Consider the following 23,782-nt stretch of genomic DNA (forward strand, 5'->3'; position numbering starts at 1 on the left):
AAACACCCCCCCTGCCCAAACACCCCCCCCGCCCAAACACCCCCTCCACAAACACTCCCCCCCCCCACAAACACTCGCCCCCACAAACACTCGCCCCCCCACAAACACTCCCCCCGACAAACACTCCCCCCGACAAACACTCCCCCGACAAACACTCCCCCCCCCACAAACACTCCACCCCCAACCCCCCCCACAAACACTACCGCCCCCACAAACACTACCCCCCAAACACTCCCCCCCCAGAAACACTCCGTCCAAAACACCCCCCCGATCACTCCCCCGAACACTCCCCCCCAAAAAACTACCCCCCAAAAATTCCCCCCCAAACAATCCCCCCTCCACAAACACTCCTCCACCGAACACCTCACCCCCGAACACTCCCCCGTCCCCCCAAACATCCCCCCGCCCCCCAAACACTTGCCCAAACACTCCCCGCCCAAACACTCCCCTGCCACAAACACTCACCCCCGCCCCCCGCGAACACACCCCCTGCCGCCCCCGAACACCCCCCCAAATACTGCCCCCCCAGACACTCACTCCCAGACACTCCCCCTCAAACGCTCCCCCCCAAAACATTCCCCCCCAAACACTACGCCCTCCCAAACACTCACCCCGCCCCCACGATCCCTTCCCCCCCGGACCCTTCCCTCCCCGAACCCTCCCACCCCCCAAACACTCCCACCCCCCGAACACTTCCCCCCTTGAACACTTCCCCCCCAAACACTACCCCCCCCGCCCCCCGAACACCCCCCCAAACACTGCCCCCCAACAAATACTCCCCACCGAACACCCCAGACACGCCCCCGGCCCCCAACACGCCCCCGGCCCCCAACACGCCCCCCGCCCCCAACACGCCCCCCGCCCCCAACACGCCCCCCGCCCCCAACACTCCCCCCGCCCCCAACACTCCCCCCGCCCCCAACACTCCCCCCGCCCCCCTGAACATTCCCCCCCGCAAACAACACCCCAAATATTCCCCCCCCGCAAACACTCCCCCCACAAACACACACCCCCTGAACATCCCCGTCCCCCCCGAACACCCCCCAAATACTCCCCCCCCAAACACTCCCCCCCAAACACTCCCCCCCAAACACTCCCCCCCAAACACTCCCCCCCAAACACTCCCCCCGTACACTCCCCCCATACACTCCCCACCATACACTCCCCCCTCCAAACACTCCCCCCTAAACACTCCCCCCCAAACACTCCCCCCTTCAAATACTCCCCCCAAACACTCCCCCCCAAACACTCCCCCCGTACACTCCCCCCATACACTCCCCACCATACACTCCCCCCTCCAAACACTCCCCCCTAAACACTCCCCCCCAAACACTCCCCCCTTCAAATACTCCCCCCAAACACTCCTCCCCCAAACACTCCCCCCCCAAACACTCCCCCACAAACACTCCCCCCCAAACACTCCCCCCCCAAACACTCCCCCCCAAACACTCCCCCACAAACACTCCCCCCCAAACACTCCCCCCCCAAACACTCCCCCCCCAAACACTCCCCCCCCAAACACTCCCCCCAACACTCCCCCCAACACTCCCCCCCCAAACACTCCCCCCCCAAACACTCCCCCCCCAAACACTTCCCCCCCAAACACTTCCCCCCCAAACACTTCCCCCCCAAACACTCCCCCCCAAACACTCCCCCCCAAACACTCCCCCCCAAACACTCCCCCCCCAAACACTCCCCCCCAACCACTCCCCCCCCAAACACTCCTCCCCCAAACACTCCCCACAAACACTCCCCCCGCCCTGAACACTCCCCCCGCCCTGAACACTCCCCCCGCCCTGAACACTCACCCCCCGCCCTGAACACTTCCCTGCCCCGAACCCTCCCCCCGCCCCGAACCCTCACCCCCCCCCAAACACTCCCCCCCCAAACACTCCCCCACAAACACTCCCTCCCAAACACTCCCCCCCAAACACTCCCCCCCAAACACACCCCCTCAAACACTGCCCCCGCAAAAACTCTCCCCCAAACACTCTCCCCCCAAACACTCTCCCCCCAAACACTCTCCCCCCAAACACTCCCCCCCCAAACACTCCCCCCCCAAACACTCCCTCTCAAACACTCCCTCTCAAACACTCCCCCCCAAACACTCCCCCCCAAACACTCCCCCCCAAACACTCCCCCCTCAAAACTCCCCGCGAACACTCCCCCGCCAACACCCTCCCCCCGCCAAAACCCTCCCCCCGCCCCTGCCAAAACCCTCCCCCCGCCCCACAAACCCTCCCGCCGAATACCCCCGCCGCCTCCCCGAACGACCCCCCAGAACGCTTCCCCCCCGAACCCCTACCCCCCCGAGCACTCCCCCCGCCACCCCGAGCACCCACCCGCCCCCCAAACACTCCCCCCTCAAACACTCCCCCCCACAAACACGCCCCCCCCACAAATACGCCCCCCCACAAACATGCCCCCCCCCACAAACATGCCCCCCCACAAACTTGCCCCCCCACAAACACTCCCCCCACCGCCCCCCCCCGAACACCACATCTGCCCCACCAAATACTCCCCCCCAGACACTCATCCCCAGACGCTCCCCCCCACAAACGCTCCCCCCCACAAACGCTCCCCCCCACAAACGCTCCCCCCCACAAACGCTCCCCCCCACAAACGCTCCCCCCACAAACGCTCCACCCCACAAACACTCCCCCCCACAAATACTCCCCCCCACAAACACTCCTCCCCCACAAACACTCCCCCCAAAACATTCCCCCCTGATCACACCCTCTCCGCCCCCGTCCCCCAAACACCCGCCCCCCCGAACAACCGCCAAACACTCCCTCCCCCCAAAACACTCCCCGCCCAACACTCCCCCCGCTCCCCCGAACACTCCCCCCCTGAACACTCCCCCCAAACACTCCCCCTGCACCCCCAAGCACTCCCCCTGCCCACCCCAAACACTCACCCTGCCCATCCCAAACACTCGCCCAAACATTCCCCACCCAAACACTCCTCCCCCCACAAACACTCCCCCCAGAACACCCCCCCCAAATATTCCCCCCTAGACACTCACCCCCATAAACACTCCCCCCATAAACACACCCCCACCAAACACTCCACCCCCACAAACACTCCCCCCACCAAAACATTCCCCCCGAATACTACGCCCCCCCCAGAATACCCCCCGCCCCGCCGAACGCTCCCCCCCAAAAGTCCCCCCGCCCCCTCTCCGAAACCTTCCCCCTCCGAACCCTTCCGCCTCCGAACCCTTCCCCCCCGAACCCTTCCCCCCCGAACCCTTCCCCCCACGAACACTCCCCCCGCCCCACGAACACTCCTCCCGCCCTACGAACATTCCCCCCTCCCCCCGAACACTCCCACCGCCCCCCCGAACACCCCCCAAACATTCCCCCAACAAACACTCCCCCCGTACACCCCAGACACTCCACCCCCAAACACTCCCCCCCCCCACAAACACGCCCCCCCCCACAAACACGCCCCCCCCACAAACATGCCCCCCCACAAACATGCCCCCCCCCACAAACATGCCCCCCCACAAACATGCCCCCCCACAAACATGCCCCCCCACAAACACGCCCCCCCCACAAACACTCCCCCCACCGCCCCCCCCGAACACCACATCTGCCCCACCAAATACTGCCCCCCCCAGACACTCACCCCCAGACACTCACCCCCAGACACTCACCCCCAGACACTCCCCCCACAAACACTCCCCCCCACAAACACTCCCCCCCCACAAACACTCCCCCCCCACAAACACTCCCCCCCACAAACACTCCCCCCCACAAACAATCCCCCCCACAAACAATCCCCCCCACAAACAATCCCCCCCACAAACAATCCCCCCCACAAACACTCCCCCCCACAAACACTCCCCCCCACAAACACTCCTCCCCCACAAACACTCCCCCTGTACACCCCAGACTCTCCACCCCCCCCAGACACTCCACCCCCAAACACTCCCCCCCACAAACCCCCCCCCAAACACTCCCCCCGCCCCCCCAAACATTCCCGCCGCCCACCACAAACACTCCCCCCTGCCCCCCCACAAACACTCCCCGCCGCCCCCCCCAAATACTCCCCCCCAGACACTCCCCCCATAAACACCCTCCCCCAACACCCCCCCGCCCAAACACACCCCCCACACACCCCCCCCCGCCCAAACAGCCCCCCGCCCAAACACCCCCCCCCACAAACACTCCCCGCCCCACAAACACTCACCCCACACAAACACTCCCCCCCACAAACACTCCCCCCCCACAAACACTCCCCCCCCACAAACACTCCCCCCCCACAAACACTCCCCCCCCACAAACACTCCCCCCCACAAACACTCCCCCCCACAAACACTCCCCCCCACAAACACTCCCCCCCACAAACACTCCCCCCCAACAAACACTCCCCCCCACAAACACTCCCCCCCACAAACACTCCCCCCCCACAAACACTCCCCCCCCACAAACACTCCCCCCCCACAAACACTCCTCCCTCACAAACACTCCCCCCAAACACTCCCCCCCACAAACACCCTCCCCCCCACAAACACAACCCCCGCCCTAACAACAGCCTGCCCACATACCCCCCCCCCCACAAACACTCCCCCCCCACAAACACTCCCCCCCCCACACAAACACTCCCCCCACCACAAACACTCCCCCCCCACAAACACTACCCCCCAAACACTCCTCCCCCGAAACACTCCCCCCAAAACATTCCCCCCCGATCACACCCCTCCGCTCCCGCCCCTCCGATCACCCCCCAAACAATCACTCCCCCCGAAACACTCCCCCCCGATCACTCCCCCAGCTCCCCTGAACACTCCCCCCCCAAAAAACTTCCCCCCAAAAATTCCCCCCCAAACAATCCCCCCTCCACAAACACTCGCCCACCGAACACTCCCCCCCGAACACTCCCCCCGCCCCGCCAAACACTCCCCCCGCCCCCCCAAACACTCGCCACCCAGACACTCCCCTGCCACAAACACTCCCCCCCCCGCCCCCCCCAACACCCGTCCAAATACTCCCCCCCCAGACACTCCCCCCCAAACACTCCCCCCGCACATACACTCCCACCCAAACGCTCCCCCCCAAAACATTCCCCCCCCGAACACTACGCCCTCCCCAAACACTCCCCCCGCCCCCCCGAACGCTTCCCTCCCCGAACACTTCCCTCCCCGAACCCTTCCCTCCCCTAACCCTTCCCTTCCCCCGAACCCTTCCCCCCCGAACACTCCCCCCCGCCCCCCGAACACTCCCCCCCACCCCCCGAACACTCCCCCCGCCCCCCGAACACTCCCCTCCACCCCCCCAACACTCCCCCCGCCCCCAACACTCCTCCGCCCCCCTGAACATTCCCCCCCCCGCAAACACCCCCCGCAAACACTCCCCCCACAAACACACACCCCCCCCGCGCCCCCGAACACCACCCCAAATACTCCCCCCCACAAACACTCCCCCCCAAAAAGCACGCCCAAACACTCCCCCCCCAAACACCCCACACCAAACACCCCACACCAAACACTCCCCCCCAAACACTCCCCCCCAAACACTCCCCCCCAAACACTCCCCTCCAAACACTCCCCCCCAAACACTGCCCCCGCAAAAACTCCCCCCAAACACTCCCCCCCAAACACTCCCCCCACAAACACTCCCCCCTCAAAACTCCCCCCAAACACTCCCCCTCAAACACTGCCCCCCCAAACACTCCCCCCCAACACTCCCCCCCAAACACTCCCCCCCCAAACACTCCCCCCCCAAACACTCCCCCCCAAACACTCCCCCCCAAACACTCCCCCTCAAACACTCCCCCCGCAAAAACTCCCCCCGCAAAAACTTCCCCCCAAACACTCCCCCCCAAACACTCCCCCCCAAACACTCCCCCTCAAACACTCCCCCCTCAAAACTCCCCGCGAACACTCCCCCGCCAAAAGCCTCCCCCCGCCAAAACCCTCCCCCCGCCCCACAAACCCTCCACCCGCCCCACAAACCCTCCCCCCGAATACCCCCACCGCCTCCCCAAACGACCCCCCAGAACGCTTCCACCCCGAACCCCTACCCCCCCGAGCACTCCCCCCGCCCCCCCAAACACTCCCCCCCAACAAACACTCCCCCCCAAACACCCCAGACACTCCACCCCACAAACACTCCCCCCGCCCCCAACACTCCCCCCGCCCCCAACACTCCTCCGCCCCCCCTGAACATTCCCCCCCCCCCCCGCAAACACCCCCTGCAAACACTCTCCCCACAAACACACACCCCCTGAACACCGCCCCGCCCCCCCGAACACCACCCCAAATACTCCCCCCCACAAACACTCCCCCCCGAAAACCACGCCCAAACACTCCCCCCACAAACACTCCCCCCCCAAACACTCCCCCCACCAAACACTTCCCCCTCAAACACTCCCCCTCAAACACTCCCCCTCAAACACTCCCCCTCAAACACTCCCCCTCAAACACTCCCCCCCAAACACTCCCCCCCAAACACTCTCCCCCAAACACTCCCCCCCAAAACACTCCCCCCCAAACACTCCCTCCCAAACACTGCCCCCCAAACACTCCCCCCCAAACACTCCCCCCCAAACACTCCCCCCCCAAACACTCCCCCCCCAAACACTCCCCCCCCAAACACTCCCCCCCCAAACACTCCCCCCCCAAACACTCCCCCCCCAAACACTCCCCCCCAAACACTCACCCCAAACACTCCCCCCCGAAACACTCCCCCCCAAACACTCCCCCAAACACCCCCCTCCCAAACACTCCCCCCTCAAAACTCCCCCCTCAATACTCCCCACCAAACCCCCCCCCGCCAAAACCCTCCCCCCGCCCCACAAACCCTCCCCCCGAATACCCCCACCACCTCCCCGAACGACCCCCCAGAACGCTTCCCCCCCGAACCCCAACCCCCCCGAACCCTACCCCCCTGAGCACTCCCCCCACCCCCCTGAGCACCCACCCGCCCCCCAAACACTCCCCCCCCAAACACTCCCCCCCACAAACACGCACCCCCCACAAACTTGCCCCCCCACAAACTTGCCCCCCCACAAACTTGCCCCCCCACAAACTTGCCCCCCCACAAACTTGCCCCCCCCACAAACACGCCACCCCCCACAAACACTCCCCCCACCGCCCCCTCTGAACGCCACATCTGCCCCACCAAATACTCCCCCCCCAGACACTCACCCCCAGACACTCCTCCCCACAAACACTCCCCCCTACAAACACTCCCCCCCACAAACACTCCCCCCCACAAACAATCCCCCCCACAAACAATCCCCCCCACAAACAATCCCCCCCACAAACACTCCACCCCACAAACACTCCACCCCACAAACCCCCCCCCCACACAAACACTCCCCCCCACAAACACTCCCCCCCACAAACACTCCCCCTCACAAATACTCCCCCCCACAAATACTCCCCCCCACAAATACTCCCCCCCACAAACACTCCTCCCCACAAACACTCCCCCCAAAACATTCCCCCCCGATCACACCCTCTCCGCCCCCGTCCCCCAAATACCCGCCCCCCCGAGCAACCCCCAAACACTCCCTCCCCGCAAAACGCTCCCCCCCTAACACTCCCCCCGCTCCCCCGAACACTCCCCCCCGAACACTCCCCCCGCACCCCCAAGCACTCACCCTGCCCACCCCAAACACTCACCCTGCCCATCCCAAACACTCGCCCAAACATTCCCCACCCAAACACTCCTCCCCCCACAAACACTCCCCCCAGAACACCCCCCCCAAATATTCCCCCCTAGACACTCACCCCCATAAACACTCCCCCCATAAACACACCCCCACCAAACACTCCACCCCCATAAACACTCCCCCCACCAAAACATTCCCCCCGAACACTACGCCCCCCCAGAATACCCCCCGCCCCCCCGAACGCTCCCTCCCCAAAATTCCCCCCGCCTCCCCTCCGAAACCTTCCGCCTCCGAACCCTTCCGCCTCCGAACCCTTCCGCCTCCGAACCCTTCCCCCCCGAACCCTTCCCCCCACGAACACTCCCCCCGCCCCACGAACATTCCCCCCGCCCCCTGAACACTCCCACCGCCCCCCCGAACATTCCCCCCGCCCCCCGATCACCCCCCAAACATTCCCCCAACAAACACTCCCCCCGTACACCCCAGACTCTCCACCCCCCCAGACACTCCACCCCCAAACACTCCCCCCCACAAACCCCCCCCCCAAACACTCCCCCCGCCCCCCCAGACATTCCCGCCGCCCACCACAAACACTCCCCCCCGCCCCCCCACAAACACTCCCCCCCGCCCCGCCCAAATACTCCCCCCCAGACACTCCCCCCATAAACACCCTCCCCCAACACCCCCCCGCCCAAACACACCCCCCACACACGCCCCCCCAAACACCCCCCCTGCCCAAACACCCCCGCCGCCCAAACACCCCCTCCACAAACACTCCCCGCCCCACAAACACTCCCCCCCCACAAACACTCACCCCCCACAAACACTCCCCCCGACAAACACTCCCCCCGACAAACACTCCCCCGACAAACACTCCCCCCCGACAAACACTCCCACCCCCAAAAACACTCCCCCCCCACAAGCACTACCGCCCCCACAAACACTACCCCCCAAACACTCCCCCCCCAGAAACACTCCGCCCAAAACACCCCCCCGAACACTCCCCCCCAAAAAACTACCCCCCAAAAATTCCCCCCCAAACAATCCCCCCTCCACAAACACTCCTCCACCGAACACTCACCCCCGAACACTCCCCCGTCCCCCCAAACATCCCCCCGCCCCCCAAACACTTGCCCAAACACTCCCCGCCCAAACACTCCCCTGCCACAAACACTCACACCCGCCCCCCGCGAACACACCCCCTGCCGCCCCCGAACACCCCCCCAAATACTGCCCCCCCAGACACTCACTCCCAGACACTCCCCCTCAAACGCTCCCCCCCAAAACATTCCCCCCCAAACACTACGCCCTCCCCAAACACTCACCCCGCCCCCACGATCCCTTCCCCCCCGGACCCTTCCCTCCCCGAACCCTCCCACCCCCCAAACACTCCCACCCCCCGAACACTTCCCCCCTTGAACACTTCCCCCCCAAACACTACCCCCCCGCCCCCGAACACCCCCCCAAACACTGCCCCCCAACAAATACTCCCCACCGAACACCCCAGACACGCCCCCCGCCCCCAACACGCCCCCTGCCCCAACACGCCCCCCGCCCCCAACACGCCCCCCGCCCCCAACACGCCCCCCGCCCCCAACACGCCCCCCGCCCCCAACACGCCCCCCGCCCCCCAACACCTCCCCCGCCCCCAACACTCCCCCCGCCCCCAACACTCCCCCCGCCCCCAACACTCCCCCCGCCCCCTGAACATTCCCCCCCGCAAACAACACCCCAAATATTCCCCCCCCCCGCAAACACTCCCCCCACAAACACACACCCCCTGAACATCCCCGTCCCCCCCGAACACCCCCCAAATACTCCCCCCCCAAACACTCCCCCCCAAACACTCCCCCCCAAACACTCCCCCCCAAACACTCCCCCCGTACACTCCCCCCATACACTCCCCACCATACACTCCCCCCTCCAAACACTCCCCCTAAACACTCCCCCCCAAACACTCCCCCCTTCAAATACTCCCCCCAAACACTCCTCCCCCAAACACTCCCCCCCCCCAAACACTCCCCCCCAAACACTCCCCCCCCAAACACTCCCCCCCCAAACACTCCCCCCACAAACACTCCCCCCCCAAACACTCCCCCCCCAAACACTTCCCCCCAAACACTTCCCCCCCAAACACTTCCCCCCCAAACACTCCCCCCCAAACACTCCCCCCCAAACACTCCCCCCCAAACACTCCCCCCCAACCACTCCCCCCCCAAACACTCCTCCCCCAAACACTCCCCACAAACACTCCCCCCGCCCTGAACACTCCCCCCGCCCTGAACACTCCCCCCGCCCTGAACACTCCCCCCGCCCTGAACACTTCCCTGCCCCGAACCCTCCCCCCGCCCCGAACCCTCACCCCCCCCAAACACTCCCCCCCCCAAACACTCCCCCCCCCCAAACACTTCCCCCCCAAACACTTCCCCCCCAAACACTCCCCCCCAAACACTCCCCCCCAAACACTCCCCCCCAAACACTCCCCCCCAACCACTCCCCCCCCAAACACTCCTCCCCCAAACACTCCCCACAAACACTCCCCCCGCCCTGAACACTCCCCCCGCCCTGAACACTCCCCCCGCCCTGAACACTTCCCTGCCCCGAACACCCCACCCCGAACACCCCCCCCAACACTCCCCCCAAACACTTCCCCCTTCAAATACTCCCCCCAACACTTCCCCCTTCAAATACTCCCCCCAAACACTCCCCCCCAAACACTCCCCCCCAAACACTCCCCGCCCAAACACTTCCCCCTTCAAATACTCCCCCCAAACACTCCCCCCCAAACACTCCACCCCAAACACTCCCCCCCAAATACTCCCCTCTCAAACACTTCCCCCTTCATATACTCCCCCCCCAAACACTTCCCCCTTCAAATACTCCCCCCAAACACTCCCCCCCCCAAACACTTCCCCCCCAAACACTCCCCCCCAAACACTCCCCCCCAAACACTCCCCCCCAAACACTCCCCCCCAAACACTCCCCCCCAAACACTCCCCCACCAAATACTCCCCCCTCAAACACTGCCCCCCCCAAACATTCCCCCCCAAACATTCCCCCCCAAACATTCCCCCCCAAACATTCCCCCCCAAACACTCCCCCCCCAAACACTCCCCCCCCAAACACTCCTCCCCAAACACTCCCCCCCAAACACTCCCCCCCAAACACTCCCCCCCAAACACTCCCCCCCCAAACACCCCCCCCCCCAAACACTCCCCCCCAAATACTGCCCCCTCAAACACTCCTCCCCCCAAACACTCCCCACAAACACTCCCCCCGCCCTGAACACTCCCCTGCCCCGAACACTCCCCCCGCCCCGAACACCCCGCCCAGAACACTCCCCCCGAACACTCCCCCCCCAAATACTACCCCCCCAAATACTACCCCCCCAACAAACAGTCCCCCCAACAAACACTCCCCCCCAACAAACACTCCCCCCCAACAAACACTCCCCCCCAACAAACACTCCCCCCCAACAAACACTCCCCCCCAACAAACACTCCCCCCCCTGAGAAACACTACCCCCCCTGACAAACACTCCCCCCCTGACAAACACACCCCCCCCCCCGACAAACACACCTCCCCCCTAAACTCCCCCCCAAACACTACACCCCCAACAAACCCTTGCCCCCCACCCACGGACACTCCCCCCGCCCCGAACAGTCCCCCAGCCCCCCGAACACCCCCCCCAAAACCCCCCCCCGAACACTACCCCCCCGAACACTCCCCCCGCCCCCCTGAACACTCCCCCCAAACCCACTTCCCACCCGCAAACCCACTTCACCCCCCCCAAAACACTCCCCCCGCCCCCTGAACACTCCCTGCCAAACTCACTCCCCCCCCAAACCCAATCTTCCCCCCCAAACCCACTCTCCCCGCCACAAACCCACACTCCCCCCTCAAACCCACTCTCCCCCCCAACAAACCCACTCTCCCCCCCACAAACCCACTCTCCCCCCCACAAACCCACTCTCCCCCCGACAAACCCACTCTCCCCCCCACAAACCCACTCTCCCCCCCACAAACCCACTCTCCCCCCAAACCCACTCTCCACCGCCCCCAAAACCCACTCTCTCCCCCCCCAAAACCCACTCTCTCCCCCCCCAAACCCACTCTCCCCCCTCCACCAAACCCACCCCCCAACCTCTGTCGATATTCCGTGTTTTCCTCGATATCGCGGTGGGGAGCAGTGATTGTCATCCCGCTGATCCTGGTGCCCGCTCTCATCCTGTGGCCCATCGGAGTGTCCTGCCCGGCTGGACTGACCCCCACTATGTCCAATGTCCCCGGGATAAAATCACAGCTTCCTGTCTCTCTAAAACAAAACGTCCTCACACACAGACTGGGGACTATTATACCCAGATTAATGCCAGGATTTATAGCCTTCCACAGTTTTTACCAGCATAAATCAATCCTTTCAGCATCTTCTACCAGCCTTACCTTATCTCCTTCCTGGGGCTCTGTCACTGTGTTCCACCTTTCCCTTCTGGCTCTCGCTCCCTCTTTCTGATCTGCCTTTCTTTCTCTTGATGGTTTATTTGTCATTCTCTGCCTCCAACCTCTCATGCTTCCTATTTCTCACTCGTGCTATTATTATCGCTTCTGTTTTTCTCTTTCAACGTGTAACTTATCCCCACCTCTCATTCTTGCCCGTGACCTTACAAGCCCCACCTTGCTCCCCTGTCTCCCTGCCCCCTCGCCCCACCTTGCTCCCCTGTCTCCCTGCCCCCTTGCTCCCCTGTCTACCTGCCCCTCTCTCCCCTCGCCCGGCCTTGCTCCCCTGTCTTTCTTTTCCCTTTGTCTGGTTCCTGCTTGCATTTTCTCCCCTTGTCCCCCATTCTATCTCTCCCACTTGCATTCCTCTTCCTCCCATCTCGACCTCACCTCTCGTTTCAGACCCCTCTCCCTTCATTCTTTCATCTCTTTGCCTCTTTCTACTGCTCTCCCACCCAATCTCTCTAACATCTTCCTCCCCCTTTCCCATTTGCTATTTCTTTTTGACTGTACCCCTCTATCTCCCTCTCTCTCTTTCTTTCTCTCTCTCTCGCTGTTAAGGTGGGACGGGCTTGTTGCTCTTTCCTTAATTCTCAGTGTTCTCCTGTTCCCAGAGCTGGCCGAGGCTGTTGAGGAGTTAGCCAAGGAGCTGGAGAGGTTTCAGCAGAACATGCAGAAGGTCGTTGAGTACCAGGCCTCGCTGCTTCGAGTCAATAAGTTAATGGTAAGAAGCAGATTTCTTTGCTATACCGATCTGAGTACTGGTGACAGTCTGTGGTGAAGGAGTGTCATTGACCCAAGTGCTAGATCATTCCTTCACGTACCACACCCTAAAAAGGGCACTGGCGACCATGGACTTCCACTGGATTAGTCCATGATTATGCTTGACCAAGTGCTGCGGTGATTTGCTGTTGCCATCGGCAGTCTGGCTGACCAGGAAACTCTCCCGCTCTCACCGCCTGCCATCAGGTGTATTGGAAGGATTTACGGGCTGATACTCAGCCTGCTTTGCCACCTCCTTCCGTGGCCATCAAGTCCTGAAGTGGGACTTTAACCTGGGGCTTCTGGCCCAGAGTTGGAAAGTTCCTACTGTACCACAAGACCCCCATCAGGCAGATAAAGCGGTTAAATCTTCCAGGCGGAGAGAGAGAGAACGAGATCCTGCTGGCTTGTAACAGCACGGTGAATGTTAAATTGCATCGAATTATCACATTCTGCTTTCCACACTTAATGTTACCATAAAGGCCCACCACTGTCCCGAGCCCCCAACCCACCCCCACCTCACCCCACGCCCACTAGGGCCATCTGTCACTTTCCAGAGTGCTCATCCTGGTCCTGCCTTTATCACATTCTGCTTTCTACTCTGAATGTCACCATTAGCACCCCCTTTAGCTAGTACCACCACTATTAACAACCCTTTGACCTTTTGTGTATGACATCTTTTGCAATCTCTCCTTAGCCGCCGCCTATCATTGGCTTTCTACCCAGCTTCACCTGCTCCACTCCCCCTTAAACGGTATAAATTTCACCACATCTCTACTTCCTTTTAGCTCTGTAGAAGAGTCATACGGACACGAAACGTTAACTCTGTTTTTCTCTCCACAGACGCTGTCAGACCTGCTGAGTTTTTCCAGCAATTTTTTGTTCTTGTTTCAGATTTCTAGCATCCGCCGTATATTTCCTTTATTTAAGTATAAATTGTTGTTCCCTTTGCATGTGGTATTCTTGCAAACGTCCTGATGAGTGTAAGATGAAAAGATTCAACATGTCCTTTATTTTCAGTAATACTCAAGCTCTGTACTATCAAACAGCTATAAAAAAATTGTCATTGATAACCAATGTTTCCAGATAGAACAGTGTGTACTCATTCAAAACTCTCAAACACACACTCATACTCACCCTCTTATTAATCCCCTCTGGACAGCAGTTATCTAAAACCAGTTTCCTTTGTTGATTTTTTTTTGCCTTCTTGCGTAAAATGTCACGCAAAATTCGTTCAAATTCTTTAACATGGAAAACCATGGGGCCCAACAAACTTTGCATTCGTATACATGTCCAGCGGGAACTTGCCAAGGCTCCTTAGACAGCACCTTCCAAACTCACAACCGCCACCACCTAGGAGGACAAGGGCAGCAGAGAGATGGGAACACCACTGCCTGGACGTTTCCCCTCCAAACTACACACCGTCCTGACTTGGAAATATCCTTCACTGTCGCTGGGTCAAAATCCTGGAACTCCCTCCCTAACAGCGCTGTGGGTGTACCTACACCACAGGGACTGCAGCGGCTCAAGAAGGCGGCTCACCCACCACCTTCTCAAGGGGCAACTAAGGATAGGTAATAAACGCTGACCCAGCCAGTGACGCCCACATCCCATGAAAGAATAAAAAGTATATATTTTATGTATTTTTTTTTTTACATACATGCCTCTTCTAGCCTCGAGATATCTCAAAAGCACCCGACAGCCAACATTTCCTTTGATTTTGTTTTTTGGTGATTTATATAAATCCATTGCCTCTTTAAATTACCGCGCAAAAAAAAACCTTAAAGGGGCCAACTCGTGGGTGGCCTGCCCAGGGACTTTGAGGTTGCTGAACACCCGCACGGCTTAGTGAGGAGGTTACTCGCAGCTAATTAATCACTCATTGAGTGATTAGTCAGTGCTGTTCGGTAGGGAAAAGGGGAATCCACTTTAGGGAGAGCAAAGAGAGCCCCAATCAGTAATGACCGAGATCATGTGAGGTCGTGGCGTTGGTCACGGGTATAAACTCGGGGGTTAGGACACCAGTGAGCCTTCAACTGGAAGGAAGACTAGCTCAGGTCTCACTGTTCTGATGAAGAACGTCATTCCAAAAACATTTAAGTCACCTTTCTCTTTAACTCACGCCTCCAGCGTTTTCTGTGATTTATCATTTTTCTGGGAGATTTATCTCTTAGAGTCTAATGCATTATAATCATGGATTCGCAGCTCCATGGAACCATCAGTTTTTATTATTGTCGTTGCAGTGTTTCTGGATGGAGAGTACGCAAGAGTTAGTAAAGCATCGCAGGCAGATGTGTCAGCCTTCGGTGTCCACACTAAAACTACTCAGGAAATGATGTTGGCAGCTCTTTTCATCAGAAGTACCCAGCAACTCTGCCCTCTCCTGGCCACAGCTGTGTGTGTGTAAACCTGTTCTGTTGGAAGATAAGAGCTCCTTCAATTCTCAGGCTGCTGCCGCCAGTTAATTTACCCAACAGTTTTGTCTTTTCTCTTGCCAGAGGTACCTATCCAACTCATGGCTCTGCATGTCAGCCCGCACTGTGGTGGCTCTCTGATCCAATCCTTGCCAAGTGGAAGTTGCATAATCTTCCAGGGTTGGGGGGTGGGGGGGGGGGGGGGTGGCGGTGCATGAGGAAGCCAAGTGTGGAGATTTAAAGCTAACCTGACCTTGAGGCTGGTTCACTGACCTGGAGAGAAACTAGATTCAAATCAATCATTCTAGTGCATTTACTGATTTGCTCTCAATTACTGTTTCTTCCTTTGTTGTGCTTACTCGCGTGTCCGTGCGTTTAAAAAGGTTATCAGATCTATGTGTAAATAAACTACATCCTGGTGTCCAACTCTGCCTTTTTAGTGTCATAATTGTGTTGTAAATCTCTGACTCTGAGCATCATGTGTTATCTCTGTTTGTCCTTCCCAATCTCTGACAGTGTAACCCATGACATCCTATTCTTGTTGTTCAGTTCTGTCACTTTGTCCCTGTGCTTCTATTTTTGTCTTATTAGACTGCGGCCAGAGCATTTCCAGCAATATCTTGTCTTCCTGTACCATCTCCAGAACCCCAGTGGCTCCGTCGACTGCAGCCTCCTTTTCCTTGTCTGTTAGTCGTCGCCGTGGATCAGCGTCTGGACATGAGTTGGTGGCTGCGTTTTTTTCCCCCTCTGCTCCATGACCTCTGTTAGACACCAAGTCTCGGGTGAAATATAGCTTCCTTGAGATTAGGAGCGCCAAAGGCATTTGTTTTCGACCCTGTTACAAACTCGGCTCGGCTCTCCTGCTGCTGATCTCATCCTCCTGTGTGTTCGCTTGCTCAGAGCGTGGTGTCCCTGCTTGACCTTGACCTTGAGCTTCAATTAGCACATTTTCTCTCTGTGTCCAAGATTGCACAACGCTCGAGATTCAGGCCTTTTCCGCACCCTGTCCCCCAACCCCCTCTCCCTTCGTCTCACCGCTGACACTGCGCTCTGGAATTCCCTCTCTCCTCCCCCCTCCAACCCCTTTCAGTCCCTCTGCGATGCTCTCTCTCTGTTTCTCTCCCCACATTCTGCAAAATGCTTGTTGATCATGGACACCCTTGTGTGTTCCGACTGACCTCTACCTCAACTCCACCTACCCAGCTTGGCTCCAACCCCAATGCCCTTAACCTAACCAAAATCTGCTGTTCCATCTTGAGAGCTTCAGTTGACCCCCCCCCCCCCCCACTCCCCAACCCCAGTATTCACAGGGGGGGAGAGTTCCAGATGCTCACTTGACTTCCTGACTTCCCTCCTAATGTCCCTTTGTTCTTCATTCCTCCCATCAGTGGACATAGATGATCTGATCAGCCTTTGATTTTCTAAAGACGGCTTTAATCATATGGATGGATTAACATTCTCTCATTTTTCTCAAGAGTACATCTCTCAGCAGGCAGTGATATGTACATGGATCTGTTCAGCTTTGCTTATTTTCGTTGAGTTTCTGTGTGTTACAAAAAAGGGGCATTCATTCTGCTATTTATCGAATCTTCCAGCACAGAAACATTCATTGGACTTGTAAAGTCTCTGCACCAGTGCTTTCCCCCCACATGGCTCAGCCTAATTCCTTTAATATTCCGTTTATCAAGCAAATATCTGAATCGCTCAAAATAATTGATAATGGCCTCCGCTTCAACAACAGCAATGGAGAATTTCACTCTTTCGCCACCCAAAGACATTTTTTATAACTCCACACCCACCCACCCCCCACCCCCACCCCCACCGGCAGTAATTATTTGCTCTCAACATAACTCCTGGTTAGGCATAACTTAAGATGCAGAAGCAAGGTAACGATATGTGGACTTGCTTAGTGATGTTGAGAGACTGGAAAAACTGGGAGGCTATTGTCCTTGGAGCAGAGCCCTGATTAAGGGGAGATTTAATGGCTTTGTTTGAAACTATAGAATTTTGATTAAGGAAGGAGAAACTTTCTCCCTGGCATAAGTGTTGGTAACCAGAGGCCAGATTTAAAATAATTGGAAAAATGACCAGCGGTAGGAGAGATAATCACAGGATCTCACAGTGCAGAAGAGGCCCTTCGACTCTGCACCGACATGTGAGAAACACCTGACCTACCCACCTAATCCCATGTTGCAGAGCAAGTTATATTATAGAGATCACTCCCTGAAGGGTAGTGAAAGCAGATTCAATGATAATTTTCAAAAGGGAGTTGAGTCCTTGAATCGTACAGGAGGTGGCTGTTACTTGGCCCGTTGTGCCTCTGCCGGTGAAGCAAATTGATGGGCGAAGTTCCAGAGAAGGAAGGAAAAGGGAGGAAATCCTGCAATCCGGGGCGCACTGCCTTGCGGGTTATCCTGCTCCACGTGCCCAAGGACTTGGGCCGAGTCACATGAAAACTCATGGCTGAGGTCATGCTTGAATTGAGGGAGAGCCGACAATGGCGATGATAACGATGATGGCTCTTTGCAAGTTCCGGACCGTAACAACATGCTGCTGCTTTCTTTTTTTCAAAAAAGAAAAGCCTGAAGACTGCAAGGGAAAAGCGATTGAGTTTTTAAAAAGCTCTTATATTGGGATGTGGGCGTCACTGGCAAAGCCATCATTTGTTGCCCATCCATAATTGCCCTTGAACCAAGGCTTGCTCAGCTATTTCAGAGGGGCAGTTAAGAGTCAACCACATGCCTGTGGGTCTGGAGTCACATGTAGACCAGACTGGATCAGGACAGCAGATTTCCTTCCCTAAAGGGACATTAGTGAACCAGATGGGTTTTAATGACAATCAATGATAGTTTCATGGTCACCATCACTGAGACCAGTTTTCAATTCCAAATTTATTAATTGTATTTAAATTCCACCAGCTGCTATGGTGAGATTTGAACCCATGTCCCCAGAGCATTCACCTGGGCCTCTAGATTATCAGCTTAGTGACATTACTACCACCACCACCCTCTATATAGTTGAAAAAGACAGCGTTGGAATGGATTCATTGAACAGCTCTTCTAAAAGATAGCACGGGCGCGATGGGCTGAATGGCTTCCAAGTGGGCGGGCAGAAGTAGTGGTCTGGTGCTGCGCAGGCGCAAACGGGTGGGGGAGGGTGGTGGCGGTCTCGGCGTTAGGGGCGGGGTTTGTCCCTTTACGTGACAAGGAAGGGGCGGGGTCACGGGCATTGACGCCATCACCGGCAGGCGGCGGGACTCGCAGCGCGCCGCACACAGAGGGGGCGTGGTCACGGGCTAGTGAGGTCATCGCGTAGGGACGGCAGGTGCGGCTTGTCACGTCACAAAGAAAGGGGCGTTGTGGTTGACGAGGGGGGGTCATCACGCGGGGGGGGGCGGGGCTTGCGGCGGCGCGTCACAAAGAAGGGGCGTGGCCACGCTGCCGTTGTGGAGGTTTTTTTCTAATTTCAACGTTGGAGACGGAGAGAGAGAGAGAGTGAAGTTTGCGGTCCGGAGAAATTCGGCAACCACGGATTTCTTGTGGGACAAGCACACTGGGCTGGCTGCGAAGACGGTAAGGGAAGGCTATCCTGGGGGGGGTTAAGGCCCCCCGATCCTGCGGCCGGGATTGGATTTTGTCGCCTCTTCAACAGGAGATCGGGGATGGGGGGGAAAAGAATTCAGCCGCCGTCAGGCGACAAGATGGCGGCCGCGCTGCCAAATGGCGGCGGCGCTCGACCGCCATTGAGAGGGAAAACTGGAAAAAAAAAACCCCACATCACATCACCGTCCCTTCCGAGCTCCTCAGAGCACACGGTCTGTCGGCTGCAAGTGAAATGAGACTCTGGCCTTTTCCCCTAATTGAAAACATAGATGTTGCTGATGGAAGTGGGGTTGGGGGAGGGGCGGTGCGGATTCGCCGACGCAGTGCATGCTGGGAGTTGTAGTCCAGCCTCCGGAGTCAGGTTCCCGGATGAGGAAGAAGGCTGGGGTTTGTTTGACAGCCCCTTACCCTGGTGCCAGTCTGGGTTTTATCACTGCACTTTTCCCCCTGCCCATTCATTTACCACCAAGGCTGGTGGGATGGAGGTGGGGGAGGGACTCCCTGCAATGTCAGATAGTGGGTTTTGAACTCACTCAGGCCACAGCTCCTGTTTTTTTGCCTGTTTCAGGCGACCCCACAGCAAAGCTAAATGGCCATGTGAGGAGGGCAGGAGAGAGCAGATACAGCCTGTCTAATACACTCTCTGCTCAAACTCCAGGCAAAGGAATAATTGCCAACTGCACGCTGTGTGCGGTATAGGATTGCAAAAGCTGAGAGAGACAGAGAGGGCCCATAGATTGTGGTATGCTGTTGTCCTTCAGGGGTCAGCCACCCCTGCTAGTGACTCCAGTCCCAACTCTCTGTGCTTGATCTGAGGGTTCTGTGTCCTCTGGGCGAGTGTGGGTAGGTGTTAAATTCTGCCTCGCTGGTATCACCCAGCTCCCCATGAAGGGAACCAGTCACCTCTTCCTGATCTGCATCAGGTGACTCCTGTTGAATGTCTTTGGTTTAACCATACATGTCCTAAGGATACCTAGGGTCAGGTACTGAATACTGTTTCCCCAGTGTTTGCCCACCATCTATTATATTAGTGAGCTAAGGATGAATTTATGAACCTTTTACTGCATTAAAGGTGGCCTAATGCAAGTTGTTTGTTTTCTGTCTGTGTTTAATTCGGAGTCTGCATAGTTTAATTTGTATTCATAAAAGCCTTTTTCCGGACTGTGTCTAACAAAACATGAGCAATCTACAGTTTCTGAACTGCAAAGGAGACTTTTCCGAAAGGTTTTAGGTTAAAGACTGGCTGAGTCTGCTTCCTAAAGATAGGAACAGGAGGAGGCTATTCAACCCATCAAGCATGATTTGTTTTTCAGCCAGCTCATGTGGCTCTGTACCTCGACTCTATTTGCCCACCACAAACAGAATTCCATTTCTTTTGCAGATGCCTCGTTTGAGGCGGTACCGTTCGTCAGAGCGGGAGAGCCGGGACAGTTACCACGATCGTTATAGGAGAAGCAGGCGTGGGAGACGGAGATCCCGGTCCCGTTCGAGGAGCAGTGATAGAGACAGGCGGCACAGGAATGAAAGTTACATCAGGTCCAGGAGGTTTGTAACATTTCTCCCTATTAACGAGAGAGCAGGAGACCAATGGGCCATTCATTTGAAGCTGAGATCTGTTTGCCAGTTGATGACTTGTCTTCTTTCTCCTTATCACTCTGACAGGAGCAGTATAAATGTATGGGTGCACGGCTCCTTCCCCCTGTCACTGTAACAGGAGCAGTATAAATGTATAGGTGCACAGTTCCTTCTCCCTGTCACTGTAACAGGAGCAGTATAAATGTATGGGTGCACAGCTCCTTCTCCCTGTCACTGTAACAGGAGCAGTATAAACGTATGGGTGCACAGCTCCTTCTCCATGTCACTGTAACAGGAGCAGTATAAATGTATGGGTGCACAGCTCCTACTCACTGTCACTGTAACAGGAGCAGTATAAATGTATGGGTGCATAGCTCCTTCCCCCTGTCACTAACAGGAGCAGTATAAATGTATGGGTGCACAGCTCCTTCTCCCTGTCACTGTAACAGGAGCAGTGTAAATGTATGGGTGCACAGCTCCTTCCCCCATCACTGTAACAGGAGCAGTATAAATGTGTGGGTGCACAGCTCCTCCCTGTCACTGTTTACTGGAGCAGTATAAATGTATGGGTGCACAGCTCCTTCTCGCTGTCACTAACAGGAGCAGTATAAATGTATGGGTGCACAGCTCCTTCTCCCTGTCACTGTAACAGGAGCAGTATAAATGTATGGGTGCACAGCTCCTTCTCCCTGTCACTAACAGGAGCAGTGTAAATGTATGGGTGCACAGCTCCTTTCCCCTGTCACTGTAACAGGAGCAGTGTAAATGTATGGGTGCACAGCTCCTTCTCCCTGTCACTAGCAGGAGCAGTATAAATGTTATTATTGATTATTCATTCATGGGATGTGGGCTTCGCTGGCTGGGCCAGCATTTATTGCTCATTCCTCATTGCCCTTGGGAAGGTAGTGGTGAACTGCCTTCTAGAACCGTTGCAGTCCCTGTGGTGTAGGTACACCCACAGTGCTGTTAGGGAGGGAGTTCCAGGATTTTGACCCAGTAACAGTGAAGGAACAACCGATGTATTTCCAAGTCAGGATGGTGAGTGACTTGAAGCAGAACATCCAGGTGGTGATGTTCCCATGTGTCTGCTGCCCTTTTCCTTCTAGATGGTAATGGTCGTGGGTTTGGAAGGTGCTATCGAAGGAGCCTAGGTGAAGTTCTGCAGCGCACCTTGTGGATGGTACACACTGCTGCTACTGTGTTGGTGGTAGAGGGAGTGAATGTTGTAGATGTGGTGCCAATCAAGCGAGCTGCTGTTTACTGGATGGTGTCAAGTTTCTTGAGTGTTTTGGGAGCTGCACTCCTCCCGGCAAGTGGGTAATATTTAATTCCACTCCTGACTTGTGCCTTATAGATGCTGGACAAGCTTTAGGGAGTCAGGAGGTGAGTTACTTGTTGCACAATTCCCAGCCTCTTACTTGCTCTTGTAGCCGCAGTATTTATATGGCTGGTCCGGTTCAGTTTCTGGTCAATGGTAACCCCCAGGATGTTGATAGTGGCGTATTCAGCAATGGTAATGTGATTGAATGTCATGGGGCGATGGTTAGATTGAGTCTTGTTGGAGATGGTCATTGCCTGACACTTGTCTGGCGTGAATGTTACTTGCCACTTGTCAGCCCAAGCCTGGATATTGTCCAGGTCTTGCTGCATTTGGACATGGGCTGCTTCAGTATCTGAGGAGTCGCGAATGGTGCTGAACATTGTGAAATCATCAGCGAACATCCCCATTTCTGATCTTATGGTGGAAGGAAGGTCATTGATGAAGCAGCTGAAGATAGTTGGGCTGAGGACACTACCCTGAGAAACTCCTGCAGTGATGTCCTGGGACTGAGATGACTGCCCCCCCAACAACCACAACCATTTTCCTTTGTGCTAGGTATGACTCCAACCAGCAGAGAGTTTTCTCCCTGATTCCCATTGACTCCAGTTTTGCTAGGGCTCCTTGATGTCACACTCGATCAAACGTGGCCTTGATGTCGAGGGCAGTCACTCTCACCTCACCTCGGGAGTTTAGATCTATTGTCCATGTTTGAACCAAGGCTGTAATGAGGTCAGGAGCTGAGTGACCCTGGCAGAGCCCAAACTGGGTGTCAGTGAGCAGGTTATTGCTAAGCAAGTGCTGCTTAATAGCACTGTTGATGACCCCTTCCATCACTTTACTGATGATCGGCAGTTAACTGATGGGACGGTAATTGATCGGGTTGGATTTGTCCTGCTTTTTGTGTACAGGACATACCTGGGCAATTTTCCATATAGCCGCGTAGGTGCCAGTGCTGCAGCTGTACTAGAACAGCTTGGCTAGGGGCACGGCAAGTTCCGGAGCACAACTCTTCAGTACTATTGCCAGAATATAGTCAGGGCCCATAGCTTTTGCAGTAGCCATTTCTTGATATCACGTGAAGTGAATTGAATTGGCTGGGGGCTGGCATGTGTGATGCTGGGGACCTCTGGGGAAGGCCAAGATGGATCGTTCACTCGGCACTTCTGGCTGATGATTGTAGCAAATGCTTCAGCCTTATGTTTTGCACTGATGTGCTGGGCTCCTCCATCATTGAGGATGGGGATATTTGTGGAGCCTCCTCCTTCAGTGAGTTGTTTAATTGTCCACCACCATTCACGACTGGATGTGGCAGGACTACTGAGCTTGGATCTGATCTGTTGGTTGTGGAATTGCTTAGCCCTGTCAATCACTTGCTGCTTATGCTGTTTAGCACACAAGTAGTCCTGTGTTGTAGTTTCACCAGATTGACACCTCATGTTTAGGTATGCCTGGTGCTGCTCCTGGCATGCACTCTTCATTGAACCAGGGCTGACCCCCTGGCTTGATGGTAATGGTAGAGAGGGATATGCTGGGCCATGAGGTTGCAGATTGTTTTCGCATGCAATTCTGCTTCTGCTTATGGACCACAGTCCCTCATGGATACCCAGTCTTGAGTTGTTCGATCTGTTGGAAATCTATCCTATTTAACACGGTGGTAGTGCCACACAGCACGATGGAGGGTATCCTCAATGTGAAGGCGGGACTACTTCTCCACAACGACTGTGTGGTGGTCACTCCTACCGACACATTGATGGACAGATGCATCTGTGGCAGGCAGGTTAGTGAGGACGAGGTCAAGTATGTTTCTCCCTCTTGTTGGTTCCCTCACCACCTGCTGCAGACCCAGTCAAGCAGCTATGTCCTTTAGGACTCGGCCAGTAGTGGTGCTACAATGATGGACATTGAAGTCCCCCACCCAGCGTACATTCTGTGCCCTTACCATCCTCAGTGCTTCCTCTGAGTGGTGTTCAATATGAATCATGAGCTGAGTG

General features: G+C 57.0%; 2 protein-coding genes across 2 annotated transcripts in view; one reads left to right on the forward strand and one right to left on the reverse strand.

Annotated features, from left to right (window-relative positions):
- Nucleotides 1-12,496, reverse strand: part of fam189b (family with sequence similarity 189 member B) — a 129,741-nt gene extending 117,245 nt beyond the window's left edge. Inside the window, exon 1 of the mRNA XM_041179699.1 lies at nt 12,476-12,496. Within this exon, the coding sequence (XP_041035633.1) occupies nt 12,476-12,496 (21 nt within the window). The remainder of the gene's footprint in view (nt 1-12,475) is intronic.
- A 6,223-nt stretch (nt 12,497-18,719) lies between these two features.
- Nucleotides 18,720-23,782, forward strand: part of LOC121272866 — a 124,068-nt gene continuing 119,005 nt past the window's right edge. The window contains exons 1-2 of the mRNA XM_041179701.1: nt 18,720-18,865; nt 20,277-20,440. Coding sequence (XP_041035635.1) covers nt 20,277-20,440 — 164 coding nt within the window. The 5' untranslated portion in view covers nt 18,720-18,865. The remainder of the gene's footprint in view (nt 18,866-20,276; nt 20,441-23,782) is intronic.

The sequence above is a fragment of the Carcharodon carcharias genome, chromosome 36 (assembly GCF_017639515.1).
Source record: "Carcharodon carcharias isolate sCarCar2 chromosome 36, sCarCar2.pri, whole genome shotgun sequence".
NCBI classification, from domain to species: Eukaryota; Metazoa; Chordata; class Chondrichthyes; order Lamniformes; family Lamnidae; genus Carcharodon; species Carcharodon carcharias.